Source organism: Bolinopsis microptera, chromosome 4, assembly GCF_026151205.1.
Source record: "Bolinopsis microptera isolate Bmic1 chromosome 4, MBARI_Bmic_1.0, whole genome shotgun sequence".
NCBI classification, from domain to species: Eukaryota; Metazoa; Ctenophora; class Tentaculata; order Lobata; family Bolinopsidae; genus Bolinopsis; species Bolinopsis microptera.
This window is the reverse complement of record NC_087075.1, coordinates 6,514,636-6,532,727: the sequence shown is the minus strand read 5'-3', so window position 1 is coordinate 6,532,727 and position 18,092 is coordinate 6,514,636. Positions and strand designations below refer to the sequence as shown.

The window sequence follows — 18,092 nt, the reverse complement described above, 5'->3', positions numbered from 1 at the left end:
GTTCAAGAAATTATATCGAATAAAATAACTTTAAATAATAATGTTTCGTGAGCGTTAGATTATTCGATATTACATCTTGAACTCTTAACGCAACTACTAACTAAATTAATATTAATAAAGACTGCTTTCAACATTTATTTTGTGTGCTAGTTTTACGACTTAGTAATAGAACCTCTTTTAACTTCATAGTTCATAATTTTAAATCCTTGTCTTACCTACATGTACACTGTACAGTATCCAACTGTCAAAGCTGAATGTATTTTAAAACCTATTTTATCAATATATTCTATTTATCAATTCCCATTTTTCACTATTACCCCCAAAGCTTAAGCAAGATGTCAGTCATATCAGAGAAGTTGATCCCCGAATTCGAGATGCTGATTGTGTGCATTGTGACGTTACTGTCAGTGGTAGGGGTTGTGGGGAACATCACTGTTCTCCTTGTCTCAAGATCTAGCGAGAGACGCATCGGCAGGAAGGTTAGTCATTATCCAGTTACTAAGAGTTAGTTACTATGGTTACTAACATAGCTACTATAGTTACTATTTACCAACTAGTTTCTAGATGTAGTGAGAGACGCATTGGCGGGAATATAGCTTAGATCGGAAGGTTAGTCCTGCCGTTTTCTGACAAAAGTGCTTAAAGACCACTTAAAAACTCAAGGATTTTAAGCACTTCTGACACATTATTGACAAATTATGGCATTTTAGGCTTTTCCAAAGGAGGTTTTTTGGAGCCAGCGATTGGTTCTTACAGATTTTGATGGTTTTCGGGGATAGTTCTTGACCCAAAAATAAACTTGGGTTACAGAATTCAAAATTTCAAATTATCTTTAAGCACATTTGTCAGAAAACGGCAGAGTCACTATCGTAGTTACTAGTTACCATAGTTAATAGGAGTTAGTATAGTAATCAGGACCGTTACTTAGTTACTAACTGGGTGAGTGGGTGTAACGCAGAATTGAGAATAGTTGAGATAATTTGGAAGTACTTCGTGGTCGGACAAAATTACGGTAGATAATAGATATAAGATATAGGTGTGATAGCCAGCTTGTGATTGGTCAATTCCACCGCATTTAATTACATTCTACATTTTCCCTTTCTTTTTCCTACTGTGATTAAATAACTTCTCCTCCCCAGGTACCTTCCAACGTGTTTATTAGAAACCTAGCATTGACAGACATGCTAATTGGACTCCTAATACTACCCATCATGGTGGTATCAGTTTCTTCTCAAAGAGTTTGGAAGTTAACCCTCCCGGGGTGCCAGATCCATGGTGTTTGGGTGAGAAATTAATTTTTTTTGCACTTAAATATTAAGTTAAATGTTAAGATTATAATATTTAATTTTTTGTGGATTTTTAATAGCCAATATAATTATGTAATATTTAAACAGTGTTAAAGTGCTATTGTGAGTTGTAAACTTTGAAAGGATCATTGACATTAGAGAGTGATAAGGTGCTTCATCACATCTTTGATCTTTCACATTCGACGATCTTACAATCTATGATAGACTGCAGACTGCAGAGGATATTGTAAAATTTTCCCTGTTCTCTTCGCCCACCAAGAACCATTGATGATCCCTCATCTTTTCAAACTATAATTTTCTAAATAGTTGTCTTTAAAATATCAATAAATATCCCTTCAGATTTCAGTACTGATAAACGTCTCCATACTCTCCCTAACTGGGATAGCAATTGATAGATACCTGGCAGTGGTCCAACCCATCTACTACAAGGTTAGTCTCAGCGGATTCCTCTAATTTATATTTATCTATATATGCAACTGGTTTTCTTCTCTTATAGAAAAAGGGCTCTACTAGCTGTAGCTAGGAGCATGAAATATCGGTACAAAGCAAACTATACAATTGTCAAACTATAAGTTTCATGTTTGAAAAGCAATCTTCAGTGACATAATTAACATAAAAATGGCAAACATAATACAACACAGTGCTCCTCCGTGACACGGTGGTACAATCATCGACAAAGTTTTAAGAATTCTAAGCACAGACTGAGTACCGAGTTATCAAAATTGATATGGGACCTCAAGGAGAAGATGATTGAATATAGCATAGACTGGAAGATTATTACTAAATCGAAGAAATATAAGGCTGGAGCGGGGCATTGTGGCCTCTGCTTAGACGAGAAACTATACATACTTAAAACCCCAGGCATTATTAATAAAAGATCAGAAATTATTTCTAAATGTAGGCACTCTAGGAAATTCTTAGTTAGACATATTTAGTTAGTATTTATTAGTTATTAGGTTTTGTATTTATATAGGTTTAGTAGTATTGAGTAATTGTTAATTGTTAATTATAAAATTTGATAAAGGAGCACTGTGTTGTATTATGTTTGCCATTTTTATGTTAATTATGTCACTGAAGATTGCTTTTCAAACATGAAACTTATAGTTTGACAATTGCATAGTTTGCTTTGTACCGATATATCTATATATGTATTTTTTAAACCAGAAAACCGCAATTACAGTTACCAGCGCTGGACCCTCTTCAGTGCTGAATACTGATGAAGATATGGTTTTTGTTGTTGAAGATACAGCAAGACTACATTTCCCATAACATTAATTATTTAAATTTAATAGTTGTTTTTGTTAATAATCTCGTTTATCATAATACGCAAAAAGTTAAGGTCACGGACCTGTTTCAGTTGGTCTGCATAATTTTATATTGTACTTTTATATCACGGCATTATATCTGCTTTGCTTGGTCAAACAAAATTCGGTTATAAAAATGTCAAATAACACATATTTATAACATTGTCGTATCACATAAACACTAAACATGCACCCCCGTTCGGTGATATATAATATATATATTAAATTGCTGTTTTGATCCGCAATGCATCAACTTCTACCAATGCATCAACTATACCGCGAAATTCATTTTCTGAGAAATCTAAAATAGACAATAGAGGAATAATAAATACTGCACCTGTCCCAGCATATGATATTATTTTGCGGTATTGCAACACTGACTTGTGCGTGTGTGACTTCACTGAGCTCACGCTCGATCAATCATCATCAGACATCAATTAGTAGGCAATTAATAGGCAATTAATAGGCAATTAATAGGCAATTAATAGGCAACCTCGCACCTTCACAGCTTTTGCTCTCCCAGAACTGTCAAATAGGATCAGGGACAAAAGGAAATCGCGACATGTACAGAATCGCGATTTTCCCCATTTTTTGCGAAAAATTTTACATGTCTTGCGGTATCAATCGCGGTAAAAATCGCGGTATCGCAATTTTTGGCCAAAATAATCGCGATTTTCTTTTGTAATAGGATGGACCTTAATCCGCCACTCAAACCCTAACTTGACCCTAACTCAAGATCTAACCCAAGTATCTACAACTCTATAAACTTATAAGGACACGTTCATTGAAGTTTGAGGAAATTGGTAAATTTCTAAAACAGCGTTTTTGACGATAGTAGTTTAATTTCAATATATATTAATCTAGCGTGTTCATAAGTTCTGAACATTAGCCACGTGACCCATACTCCCATATACACTGCTCAAAAATTAAATGTATTGCTTTTAGGCACTATTATGTAAAAAATGTCACATTTTTGTGGCATTGTTTACCATAGCTGCCCAATTAGCATTTTTTGGTCTAAAATATAGTAGATTAGGTCAATCTAACAATTATGATACAATGTAGGCCTAAAGGGCAGTGATCGAACGGCTTTAAGGCAACATTTCGTAAACTTTGTCACACTTAGAATATGAGACCTCTTTTCTACTGTGAGGTGTCCTCAAAACCCTTTCAACTCATTATTTGATAGTTCTTCTGCCAATCATAGCCCTAAAATATGTTGTTTTGAAAAGTTAACTAATACATGCACTGCACTTGGCTATTGGGAAATGATGTAAATTCTGTCACATTATATGGAATTTGAAATTCTGGGCGAATTTCCGAAATCATTTATATCTGATTTTGGTTTGGAAGGCGGGAAAACTCTATATGAGGACGATACACGGATACAGTTGATTGACGTATAGGGCAGTTGCTGTAAACATCGTCACAAAATGATACGAAATCGTAAATGGACACGTTCATGTTGAAGTTTAAGGACATTGGTAAACCAACAAAAATAGCGTGTTCAGAAGTTCTGGACATTAGCCACGTGACCCATACTTCCATATACACGGCTCAGAAATACAATTTATTGTTTTTAGGCACTATAATGTAAAAAATGTCACATTTTTGTGACTGTGTTAACCATAGCTGCCCAATTAGCATTTTTGGTTTAAAATACAGTAGATTAGGTCATTCTAACAATTATGATACAACATTTGGCTAAAGGGCAGGGATCGAACGGTTTTAAGGCAATATTTCGTAAACTTTGTCACACTCAGAATACGATACCTCTTTTCTACTGTGAGGTGTTCTCAAAACCCTTTCAACTCATTATTTGATGGTTCTTCTACCAATCATAGCCCTAAAATATGTTGTTTTGAAAAGTTAGCAAATACATGCACTTATTGGGAAATGATGTAAATTCTGTCACATTATAATGGAATTTAAAATTTTGGGTGAATTGCCGAAATCATTTATATCTGATTTTGGTTTGGAAGGCGGGAAAACTGTATATAAGGACGATGCACGGATAGAGCTGATTCAAGTTAAGGGCAGTTGATGTAAAAATTGTCACAATAATAATAAGGGCAGTTGATATGAAAGAAAATCTATCTAACTAATGCAATGGCTGATGTGACGAAATTTACATTTCTTGACCCTATTTTGAAGAAACATGCCTCGATTAGAATTCAATATTCTTCCAGGAATTATTAGTAGGTTATTATTCAGCAAATCAGAACTCAAGTTTAACAATTCTGAGTTTAATTTTACTAAGTTACCGAAATGTGACGAAATTCACTTTTCCTGCCCCAACAGTATAATTTCAATGTGATGATAAATGGGCATGGGTTTCTATATTTCCTTATATCTGAATTAATCATTTCAAACTATAATTAGGACTGTTGATGTGAAAGAAAGTGTATCTAAATTTTACAATGACGTATGTGACAAAATTTACATTTCTTAACCCTATTTTGAAGAACCATACCCCGATTAGAATTCAATATTCCCCCAGGAATTATCAGTAGGTTATTATTCAGCAGATCATCAGAACTCAAGTTTGACAATTCTGAGTTTAATTATACTAAGTTACCGAAATGTGACGAAATTCACTTATCCTGCCCCAAAAGTATAATTTCAATGTGATGAAAAATGGGCATGGGTTTTTATATTTCCTTTATCTCTGAATTAATCATTTCAAACTATAATTAGGACTGTTGATGTCAAAGAAAATGTATCTAAATTTTACAATGACGTATGTGACGAAATTTACATTTCTTGACCCTATTTTGAAGAACCATACCCCGATTAGAATGCAATATTCTTCCAGGAATTATTGGTAGGTTATTTTTCAGCAAATCAGAACTCAAGTTTAACAATGCTGAGTTTGATATCACTAATTTACCGAAATGTGACGAAATTTACTTTTCCTGCCCCAACAGTATAATTTCAATGTAATGAAAAATGGGCATGGGTTTCTATATTTCCTGTATAAATCCATTCCAACTATAATAAGGGCAGTTGATATGAAAGAAAATCTATCTAAATAATGCAATGGCTGATGTGACGAAATTTACATTTCTTGCCCCTATTTTGAAGAATCATACCTCAATTAGTATATAATGTTACTTTATCACCATCACTATGTCGATAAATTAATTATTTTGCCAACACGGAGCAAATAAAGTTATAATATTTTTTGTGTGACGAAATTTACAAATTTTTACCCTGTTCAGGTGTTGAAATTTATCCAATGTTAACATATCACTGCCATATAATAATTTATATGACCGGCGTATGGTTGAAATATTGTTAATTGATCCATAGTACGTAATATAGGGTGTTTAAGTTGGTATACTAATATTTACTCAATTTCACACATGTTGAGATATCATACAAATTTATGTGACTAAATTTACCTATTTCTGCCTTCTGTATTTGTATTTGCCAGATAACAATGAAATATGTGAACAATTCCAAACACATTCAGCTCACAAAATAATGCTAGACTATTCGGCATTACTTGTCAGGATGTCATAAACATCCCTCATATAAATGTCTTAAATGTGTGACGGAGTTTACATGGTGCTACCATTTAAGGAAAAAAGTCGCTAAATATGTAGATAATAGTCATATACAGCTATTCTATGAATTGGAAATTCGAAAATTTGGTCAAACACGGCAACAAGGGGTCCATATAAACTCCGTCACGGTTTTATAGTGTGACAAAGTTTACAACTCACTGCCGGCCGCATTTAAGCGATATCTTATCGTCTGATAAAGATATCGTTATGCGACAAAGTTTATCTAGAGGATGAAACGATTATCTTAGGGTTAGAGGGTTTATATAGTTTCATAGTGTGACACATTTTACATCATCGTGCCATTCAGTAGGGTCACTAATATTTACCAATATCCTCAAACTTCAATGAACGTGTCCATAAACAAAGCGTTGTTAAACTCAAAAGTACTGTGGGCCATTTTAGATAAATTTCCAACCTCGAGTGTCTTATAATCACATAGTGATTATAAGCAGTACTGGAAATTTTGAAGTAACTTCAACAGTTGCTGAATTCTTGTCCGAGACAGGTCACGAGGTTTTCAGAGCACAACTTAATGTCACCCAAATGTCACATCTCGTCTGGGATTTGTGTCAGGTTACCTCGAGTTTAAGTTAATACTAAGCTGCAATTTATCCTGTAGCTATTCTGATAAACATTCGGATAAGTAGGTAATATAAGTAAAATAGTAGCAGTATTGCCAGGTCCCAGATCCCAGCTCAATTTGTAACGGAGTTTTATATTAACTTGGAAAACAAATAGAATAATATATAACAATATAATTTACAACAATGTATATCGACCAGATTTATATTAACAGGAAACGATGTAACAGAGTCGACATATTTTAATGTTGCCATGGGGTGGCAAGTCCCCATACATCGTAGTCCGGTAGTTTCATTGCGTCTTAATATACTCCTTCATAAAATTAAACATTGCGTCTTAATATACAGCAAAACCTTTCTACACGGATACGGTATATCCGGGATATATATATGGGTAAACAAGACCTGCATTAGGGGAACGGCCCATTATATTTATAACAGTATGGCCCGGTACCCTAAACCTGATTAACTAGCACGGATAAAAAGGTTGCAATACTAATAGGTAAACATAGATAACAATACTATACCAGTATAAGATGCATAGTTCAGAAAAATCAAACCGGGTTGCTCCTTCTCACCTTCTGCTAGTCTTTTGAAAGAATACATAGATCCGATATCTATTTTATCTTCCACGCCTTCACTGAGCACGCCAACACTCACTCTTCACTGAGCACGCCAACACTCACTCTTCACTGAGCACGCCAACACTCACTCTTCACTGGGCGCGCCAACACTCACTCTTCACTGGGCGCGCCAACACTCACTCTTCCCTGGGCGCGCCAACACTCACTCTTCACTGGGCGCGCCAACACTCACTCTTTGGCTCTTTAGTAAAACATTTTTATAGTTCACACAACTCCAGTATTGTTAATAAGCACGCTATTAACACGTGTAACTATAAACACACAATAAAGAGATAAACACTAAACAAGCTGGAGCCAACTTCCCTAAGCTGTCAATAACAAGTACAAGACGGCGGGGAGATGGATTAAAGGATTAAACAGGATTAAACATGAAATTACCAGAGAGAACACTAACGGACTCGTCTTGGCTATACAAGAATGAATAAATGAACAAATGAATAAATAAAATTAACAAAACTGAATCATTTAAAAATAGTAAAATTTAACCGTTTACAATTTCACGAAAATAAAAGAAGATCGTCTATAATAATTTAAGGTAATACAGTAAATAAAGTTCGAGTACTACATCCGTTTGCGAGGGTTAAGGGACGTTTTAGGAGGATTACGTAGATTTGAGGAGTCTGTAAGGTACTTCCCGAACTCTTTTATATGGGGTGAGTTCATTATTGCTCCATATTCTTTTAGCATCAACAGGCTTTTGAGGTTGTCAGAGAGGTTGGACCTGAGTTGATGGTAGTAGGGGCACTCAGTTAGGACGTGGTCTTCGGTTTCTAGAATAGGAGTTTCAAAGAAGGGGAGCTCCTCTAAAAAACGTATGACATCCGTTTCTAAGGAGCAGCAGAAGCGACACGTTTTAAGAGCTGTGTTGAGTTGATCTTTGGTGTAGCGACCTTTTTCTATCCTAAGATCGTGACTGCTAGATCGGAGTTTTGCAATATTGACCCTTTTAAGCCGGCAGGGGAGCTGTAAGTAGGGTTCTTCGCCAAACTCGAATTTAACCGCTGTGTAGAAAGACATTTTGGGCTGGTTGAGGAGATCTCTCTTCCAATGGTCAACAAATGTCTCATGTATGTACTCACAAGCGTCTAGGGTGGGTGATAACTGCGGCTTGGAGACTGAACTCATTTTGGCAATAGTTGACCACGCATCATACCAGGTTAGATTCAGTACCTTTTGCTCTTGAAAGGTGTGGTGCAAAAGAGTGTTCACGTTACCTTCTACCGCCAGGGATGCCCGATGGAAGTAAGCTAAACATTGGGGAATGACGGTAACTGTCCAGGGGGTTCTACCAGTGTCACCATAGCAGAAGTTGTTATTAGCTTTCTTGTGAACGCCTAGTATCCATTTGAGAATCTTCAGATGAGTTGTTTCGAGCGGATCTTTAGCTGCAGATTTAGGCAGGCTGAATCATCACTCTGCGTGTCACGTGTCATGATCACTCTACGTGTCACGTGTCATCTCTAGTCTCTGAACATGAGGGGTGAGCTACGTCGTGAGGACGAGACAGCTTGTTTCCCAGACACAGAATGGGGAGTAGGGATCCGAGAAATTAGGCTTGGAGTATAACTAGCAACATTGTGTCAAAACTCAAACGTTGCAATTTCATTGCTCCAGGCTGAAATGTGCACGTTTAAATCTGAAGGTACGTTTCGCGTACCTAATAATAAATGTCTAGACCAAAGGGTTGGTATGCATCTTAGCGGCGCGTTGATTCACACGGTCACGTGATAAGAATACAAGTCAGGTGACAACCATTTAGCAGGCACCTTTATCCAGTTAAACATCATACTTTATAATAGCGCAAATTAAGCTGTTCTCGTGGGAAACTAAAATTCTCACTGCAACAAAAATAGTTACAATTTTAGCACCACTTCTTTAACTTGATCGGGTTCTCAGATTATACGACAAGCTTCTTTATAAAATTATCAAATTGGTCTGGAGCACCATTTCGCTATAGAGTCAAGTGTGCTTTAATATTGCGCCTCATGTTTTAATAGTAATACGTTCAACAGTTCAACACCACTATATAACGAATAATTTGAGATCATGAATACGATGTTCTCACATCCCGTTGAAACGTTGAAAAATTCTTTTCCTTATAAGAGCCTTTCCCTTGTTGCAACAAACGGGATCAAAACAAATTTTGCCCAAGAAACATCTCAGGTAACACTAGAAATAAAACTGAAGCCAAGCAACATATAATGCCCTTAGAGTAAAATGCTAATTTTTTGAGTTACAGCTGATTTCGCTAAATCGAAGCAACAATTTTAGGGTAGATGTTGATTGTCGGCGTTTAAGTCATGATAATGTTACCCAAGCGAACATGTTGCAAATATCCGTCCCAGCTGTTACACCAGAATTAAACTGAAAGCCCCCCCCCCTGGCCTGCTGAAGTGGTACTAGTAATCAACCCCAGCAGCCTGGAAAAAGTCCTGAATATTTAAATTTGGACATCTGGATCATTTAATAAATTAAATGCCAGGGGCCAATAGAGTGCGCTGGGAAGTAATCATTTTGTCAAGATCTGTTCCAGATGGCAATTAATTCATTTACCCCTTACATTACGAGTACCACTGATTTATAATTTGCTATTCGGGCTCCATACTACTCTATCTGGTAAACATAATCCTGCAGGAATTTATCAATACTTTATAAGATAGTTTCTAGTCCCAATATTCCGGAGATTTCAAATACTTGATAGGTCCTCAGTTTTTACTATATTTGAGTATTTTGAGTAGTTGGTGAACTAAGTGGTTAACTAGCAGAAATTCAATAAATTTTAACAGCGTTCGTCTACTCAACCGTTTTCTCGATGCTCTTCCGACCAAACGATATAACTAAAACTCGTAGGCGGGCAAGTCTTGAATAGTAAATATTTTATATTTGGCTTTATATATAAACTGATTACAACACAAATCTATAACATTAATTGAGTATCTTACAGAAGGAGTATATTCTTATATTTAATGTAGTTTGAAGAGTCCTAATTGTTTCTCTTGTCTCTAATAATTAATATATAAATATATGTATTGTAATAAATGATTACTAATAAATTATTACTAATAAATTATTATTAATAAATGATAACAAATAAATGATTACTAATAAATTATTACTAATAAATGATTACTAATAAATGATTACTAATAAATTATTACTAATAAATTATTACTAATAAATGATTACTAATAAATTATTACTAATAACTTATTACTAATAAATTATTACTAATAATTTAACTCTGTAGGTGATCCTAACGAGGAGAAGAGCTCGAGCCCTGGTGGTTTTGTTCTGGATAATAAGCCTCATTATAGCCCTCCTCCCCTTCGCCTCGGGAAGAACGTGAGTTTAAAATAATTAAATAAATAGCTGATTAATTAATTAAATAAATAGCTGATCCATATTTCATACTTTTATCGATGTTAAAAGTTACTTATACCGAATGAAGTTTTAGATTTTTAGACAGGGTGGCATAGAATTCACTACCCTTGAATAATGTAATTCTCAAACTGCACAACAATTTCTTAATTTTAGAGATTCATGTCAAACTTAGATTTCCAGAAAATTTCATGACTAATAAATTTGTTAAACTTTCTGTAAATAAAGGATTAGAACTTTTCTGGTCACATAAAGGACACCCTCGACATATAATTAGTTATTAATCAATCATCTCTCAGATACGAATATGAAGTATCAGCATGCTTGTGTCTAGCCGAAACCGCTCAACGATCAGCCGGGAATATTTATCTCTTAGTATCAACATTCTTCACCATTATCATACCCTTTATCATCTTATGCTACTGTTACATAAGGTACCCAGACTTCAAATTTTACAACTTAACTTACCAACACTCTTGATTTTGACAACTATTTAGACAAATTCAAATGAAGTTTAAATAGCATTATCTATATTATACCAGGTCTCGCAGTATATTTTGTATCGACATCAACTCGTTGCAATATTACTTTAAATTATATTTATTAAATCAGAGTGCACAAAATTAGAACTGTCTGTCATTAATTTTGATAACCTACAGGATATACACGGAGTTTAAAGTTCGGTCGGTACAGAGACAGATATATAACCGAGCCAAACGGCTCAGTATACAGGTGCTGGAGTGGGGCCAAGCACACATGGCTCTACACCAAGCCTCTGGGCGGCCAGAAAAAGGTAATTAATCTGGTTGTGGTTCAAGCTCTGTTCAGATAATCATACTTTCTGGATACACAATTTTACTTAATGTAGCAAGATATTAGATGCAAGAGAAACGCCTCCCTAGAGGACGCGAGGAGTATTATTATTAGGACTAGCATACACAAAATCTCAATCTCATTAGGTCCCACTAATTACACTAATTACACTGATTTTCTAATGGGTTTACTTTGTAGGTGGCAACGTCCAGTTTCCAGCCAGTCACAAAGATCTAGTTCTGCATACGGTAATTGAGGAGACCATGTCAGTTTCCAGGTAACTTTCATTAGTCATCTAACCAACCAATTAGTTGTTAATTAATTATTTGCCGCACACCTAACATTAATTGTTTTTCTGCTGATAAGACACTTGATTATTAGTCTGGGAAATGTCTGGTTGTTTTTGATTAGACTCAGTAATATATATAAGTTCGATTTTAATCTAATCAAAGTATTTTATTGTTTGATTAACCAAATTGCCTGGTTCAGTCCTTTAATTTATTCAACTTATTACTGTATATTACCATTTATTTTATTATAACCATTTCAGTCACATGAGCATTGGTGCGAACGTAACAACACGCAACGTGTGCATGACCAACTCCCAGTTACCGAACGACAGAAACAACACCATTCTCAGCAATAACAATGCTTCTTTCCACAGCAACGACTCAATGTCCAGACTAAACTCAGGTATGTCAAAAATGTAATAACTTATGGGTAATTTGAAGTATAAACTTGGAGGGACGTAGATTTCGGTTTAGTTTGCGTCAAACATAGTACAATTCACTACAGTTCATACAAACTGGGTTATTATTTCTAAAATCTGTTTGGTAAAGCACATTCGAGAGTTTCACTGCATGGCTATTTCGTGTATAGCGAAATCTTCTTTGACGTCAAAGTTTCCAATCAAACTTTGACGTCAAAGATAATGTAACATTCGCGCGCCATCTCATTGTCAATGATCTTCTCGAGAAGTTCCGATTTTAATTTGACGTACTTCATTACTTTGGCGGGCTGCTTGGCACTTAGATGGTTTTAAAATATTCTTGTCATGTATAACATGGCATGTTATATACGCAGGAGTCTTGAAGTTGGCGATTTACAATGTGCCATCAGGATCATGATTAATCACTCTACTGTTAAAGTGACTTACTTAAACACGTTCTCTAGATGGCCCTGAGGGTCTAATCAAAACCCTCTACTCTGACCCCACACCCAAAAATCTTAGCCCTGACGAGAAATTAGACCAACTTCCTTAACTGGTCATGTCACGTGATCAAAACTCGCCAGGGGAGCTGCAGTTATTAGTTATTTATATGGAAAGATGACATGAAAATAGGGTTTGACAGGGATTGCCATCTCTAATCTCGTGATTTATTTATCCTTAATAATATCTTGAGTTTACTGTAAGCGGTACATCCCTTGACCTTTAAATTTGAAGGCAATTTAATGAAACTTGTAAAATTCAAGTTGATAACATATTAAATACTTCAGTGAAAGTCAAAAGAGATGAAGTTGTGAATGACCTGAAAACTGCAATGAAGAAAATGTTCTGTAAAAAGGCTCGAGCAAGAGGTAAATCAGCTGCTGGGAAGGATACTATTATTAGGATACTATCATATTGACATTGATTTTAAGTGATTAACCTATTTAATTATCAAATTGTCTTTGCTCGTCAAAACAAATTTAAAAAGAGTCATTATTTAATTGTTCATAGCCTTGTCATTTAATAAAATTTGAAGAACTTTTATCATTACTGTGACACTAGTGAAACTGTTATAATTACAACTAATCTAATTAGTGACACTATTATAATTATAACTAATCTAATAAGTGACACTATTATATAATTATTTATTATATAACTTTATTCAAATCAAAAATAGAACATAAAGAACATCTTGATGACCTGATAAGTCACCAAGAGAAAAATAACACAGAATAAACTAAATCATGCTTAACTCTCTCCATGCTTTTCTATCTGTCGCTAAAAATCTTAAATGGTATAAATCGTCTGTATTTACAAGTCTAAAGTTTCTATCACTTAAATCGTTCAAAATAGTTTTTAACAAGTTTGACTGGTGTCGTCCGACTCTACCTCTCATCAAACTCTGACTCTCTACAGCAAAATGTAAGGCAAGCTGGGCAGGTGAGTTATTATCACTGCGGAGGATGTGACCGAGCATTCTCCACCGTGCACGAGCAACACGCTCACTTAGTGGTACAACTTCGCAGCGTTTGTATAGAGTCACATTTCGTATGACATTAGGGTAGGTCATGCCGATGATCGTACGGAGATGATTCCTGTGGCAGACATCAAGTTTTTGAAGGAGTTGTTTAGATGTTGCCCAACTGTTGCAATTATACATCAGTATTGAAACAACTTGTGCTTCATATATCTTGAGTCGAATCTTCAAGGGTATACGTCTACCTTGTTCCCAGACTTTTTTGTAGTTCTGAAAAGCAATGTTAGCAAGTATACATCGCCTCTTGACATCTTCGATGCTACACAACTTAGAGCCTAAAGAGATAGATGACCTCCAAGGTTCTCTACCTCTGAGTGTTTCTCCTTTGTTATCAACCTCGTTCTTGCCGGCCAGATAGAAATGGGTGAACTCGGCTTTTGACTCATTGACAAAAAGATTCCACTCTTCCAATATCTCTTTACATATTGGCAACAAAGACTCCAAATTGCTTTTATCCTCATCAGTAAAATCAACATCATCTGCGTACTCCCACTCGAGGGGTAACAGATTCTCAGCTATGGGAGGGTTAGGTCTTAGATAGGACATAACAGCACGCAGGTGGTAAAGTGCTGCTGCCAGATATAGAGTGAACAAGTTTCCAGACAAACTGTCGCCTTGAAAAGCTCCAATCATGACAATAAACTCTCCCGATATTGTTGAGTTCACTTTAATCTTCAGTTTAGTATTTGCGAGCAAATACCTTACCAGTCGAATGTCATCCTCACTACAACCAGCATCAGCTAAAACGTCAAGTAATACCGACCTCTTTATGGTATCAAAAGCAGAGGACATGTCAATGCCCATCTTATGAAGAGACCAGCGTTTTTCCTTGACAACTGATACTAGTATTCGCTGGGTCCAAACGATATTTGCACAACTATGGCCAGGTTTATAGGCATTCTGCCAAGGACCAGTGTACTGAGATACTTGCCTTTGGATGCGCTTTAAGACTATCATGGACAATATCTTTCTAGTACCGTTAAGTAGGCAAAGTGGGCGCAAACTCTTAGGGGGGCCTAGTGGCTTTCCAGGTTTTTGGAGCGGAGTAAGGTATCCCTCTGTGAAAGAAGGTACATGTTCATGGAGCTCAAAAGATCGATTAGTAAGTTGTGCAAATGTGGAATAAAAGATTTCAGGAGAGTGTTTGAGGAACTCGTTTGGGATCCCATCTGGTCCAACAGCTTTACCGTTCTTGAGTTTCTTGGCCGCAAGCTCAACTTCAAACGCTGTAATGGGGTTTTGAAGGGGCCTAGGGTTACCTGTGAACGGTTGTAGTGGTGGTTCACTGTCAGGTCCAGTGTAGTGTTCTTCAAAGTACTGGCGAATGATTTCAGCCTTGTCTCGTTCATTATCTACCAGTTGGTTGTCAGTGTTGAAAACAGACACAGAGCCTGCACCCATTTTCTGTTTGCCTGATAGTTGACGAGCAGCTTCAAACATTCTCCGTCCTTCGTCTATGGTGGCTATAGAGTCAGCTAGGCTGTTTGCTAACTCAACTCTCAATGTTTTCAACCGTTTAGTAATGTCATTAGAGAGCCTGTTGATTTTAGCTCTGAGAGCTGTCCTGTCTCTGTATTCGTTGTTGTTCAGTTGTTGTAAAAGTTGTTTCCTTTCTTCAGACATGCTAACAACTTGACTGTCAGAGGAATGATTCCTCTTTCGCTGTGGCTCGCGAAAACCCACAGTGGAAACAGCAGCTTCTTTAACTACACCAAAAAGCATATCAAATTGCTGTTCCGTGTTGTTGGAGCTAAAGTCAGGATCTGATACAGTTTGCTCAAGTATCTGATGAAGTTCTTGCTGATATTCTTGTTGAGCTTGTTTGCTTCCAATCAAGGTTGTTGTGTTATAACTCTTCTGAAATGCTCTGCTCTCCCTGTACAAATTGAAGCGCTGCGAAAAATCTGCCTTGGCAACAACAAGTTTGTGGTCACTGCGGTGCTTTGTACCTGCATATGACCTGGCATCAGTTAGCAGTGCCTTGCTTCTGGACTTGCAGAGTATGAAGTCAATCTGTTGGAAATAAGGTTTACTTTTCCTGGTTGCTCGATCCCGAATCCAACCAGTCCGTGTGGTAATGTGTCTGCTGCTATGGGAGAATGAAGTGTTGGCAGCAAACAGGCCATTAGCAGTGAGAAAGTGTAGCAACCTTTCACCGTTTTCATTCCTCCTCCCAACACCATGTCTACCAATATTCACTTGTAAACCATTTTCTACATCAACAGGGCTTCTTTTGCCAAGTTTGGCATTAAAGTCACCTAACATCCATACTTCAAATCTAGCAGGAACACTGATAGCCTCGAGTAGCTCATCATAAAATTGGGTCGCTAATCGGGGATTCTGAACTGATTTGGGATTCGTAGGGCTGTAACAATTAACAATTCTGATATGACAAGGTGGTTGATCCACCCTTTTAGCACTTAATTTAAAGTCCATATAAACAACTCTGTCACTGATCTGATGATGAGATACTATACATTCCAAAAAACGCTTGTTAACAATAAACCCAAGTCCACCGTGTCTATCGTGTCTCTGATCAAACAAAAACAATCGATGATGTCCGGGGAGTGTTGTTTCCAAGTATTCACGTGTCTTGGTCTCCTGAAGTGCTAAAATGTCTAAGTTATATCTGTCAATGTCCTCTGCAACGAAGTGTTGCCTGTATGTGGTCGATAGACCGCAAACATTCCATGTCCCAAAATTGAGTGTCGTAGCCATGATGAAAAGAGTAGCGTAGACTAGGAATCCTGCGATCTTCCTCGAGGCGTTAAACGTACTGACTTTTGCAGTCATGCGGACCCGTTACAGTCACACACCATCCTAAAAAATATATATATATATACACAATATATATAATTATTTACAACGAATAAAATCCTCAGGTACGCCCAAATGCATGCGGAATGCGAGCGTGACAGCGCGACTGATAATCGTGTGTTTCCTACTGTGCTGGACACCCTATATCTGTAAGATAATATACACCCTAGTGCGGAGCTCGTCTAAAGATAACGACCAGACTTGGTACCTCTACACGCACATCCTTATTGTTATTACTGCCCTTGTGAGTTAATAAATCAAATTTTAGTTGTAAATAACCTTACATTTTATGGATAATACATATTTTTGGGGTCATGGTATTTATTAACCTCTATGAGATTCTCCAATTCTTTGTACATTTCTTCGTAAAAATCCTTGTTAAATAACTCTCACCTCAGTCGAACTGTGCATGGAACCCGCTCATATATATCTCGCGGAGTGCAACCTACAAAAAAGAGATAGCGAAGATGCTCTTTTTCCGGCTGAAGAACAAGGCCACTCCTAAGACAGACAGTAATTATAACATACCCGTCCCCGTCCAGAGAATTCAACGCAAACTTAGCATAATCGCTGGAATTGAGGTGAGGTTCTTCTTCTTATTTCTTTTGTTATTTTTTGTTTCGCTTGAGCTCCTTTTTTAATTTTTCGTTCTTCTCAATTGACCATTCTTAATTATTTTTCCCTCCTTTTTAAAATAATAATACTCCTTTTTAAAATAATAATACTCCTATTATGTTTGGCACTTATATTAATGATCATCATTTCAGCCGATTCCTTCTCCCATACGACGGGCCTCGTATATTGATGGTAAAGATGAAATACAGTTGACATGCGGATCAACACTCAACTAATGAAGGATAGATTGGTATATCCTACTTTTCAGCAGTATTCCACCAAAATACACTTCTACAGCAGAACCAACGATTTGGTCTAATAATATATCAATAAATGTAAATTTTCATTGGTCAATGGTCAAGATAATCGTTCCATCTAACTGATCCAGATTTTTAATGAAGACGTTTTTCTACGATCTTGGATTATTGGATTAAATTTATACCGTTCATAGTTTACTGTGAAAACATGCAACTGGAAAGTTATTTGAATTTGAAATGTGTGATCACTGATCATGTTCATGTTCATGTTATCGTTTTACATTTTAACTTATTTGTTTCAAAGTTAACATGTTTAATTTTACGTGCATATTATTTCATTTAATTATTGAAGATATTCATTTTTTGTATACTGAGAAAATTATAAATCTAATTTATTGATGTTTTTCAACGATTTTCTAAAAAGACTATATTTACCTTATAATGACGGATCACCTGTGTATATCACGCAGTCATCATAACATTTTTGCAAATATCAGCTAAATTATTGATATATCAATATAGATGCTGTTGTTTAATTATTTGACATTGTTGTATTTT

At 36.2% G+C, this 18,092-nt stretch overlaps 1 protein-coding gene across 1 annotated transcript; it reads left to right on the top strand.

Moving 5' to 3' along the window:
* The first annotated feature begins 12,152 nt into the window (after positions 1–12,152).
* Positions 12,153–18,092, top strand: LOC134814532 (uncharacterized). The gene is made up of 5 exons (XM_063822693.1): positions 12,153–12,289; positions 13,094–13,174; positions 16,728–16,906; positions 17,061–17,243; positions 17,430–18,092. The coding sequence occupies exons 1-5, from the start codon at positions 12,190–12,192 to the stop codon at positions 17,511–17,513; spliced, it is 627 nt and encodes a 208-aa protein (XP_063678763.1). The 5' UTR covers positions 12,153–12,189; the 3' UTR covers positions 17,514–18,092.

What these genes read in the sequence shown, in the direction of transcription:
- LOC134814532 (XM_063822693.1), top strand. Translation starts at nt 12,190, where the DNA reads ATGACCAACTCCCAGTTACCGAACGACAGAAACAACACCATTCTCAGC. An exon ending in TAAAAAGGCTCGAGCAAGAG is followed by an intron (nt 13,175 to 16,727) that starts GTAAATCAGCTG and finishes TAAAATCCTCAG; the next exon opens with GTACGCCCAAATGCATGCGG. An exon ending in GCATAATCGCTGGAATTGAG is followed by an intron (nt 17,244 to 17,429) that starts GTGAGGTTCTTC and finishes TCATCATTTCAG; the next exon opens with CCGATTCCTTCTCCCATACG.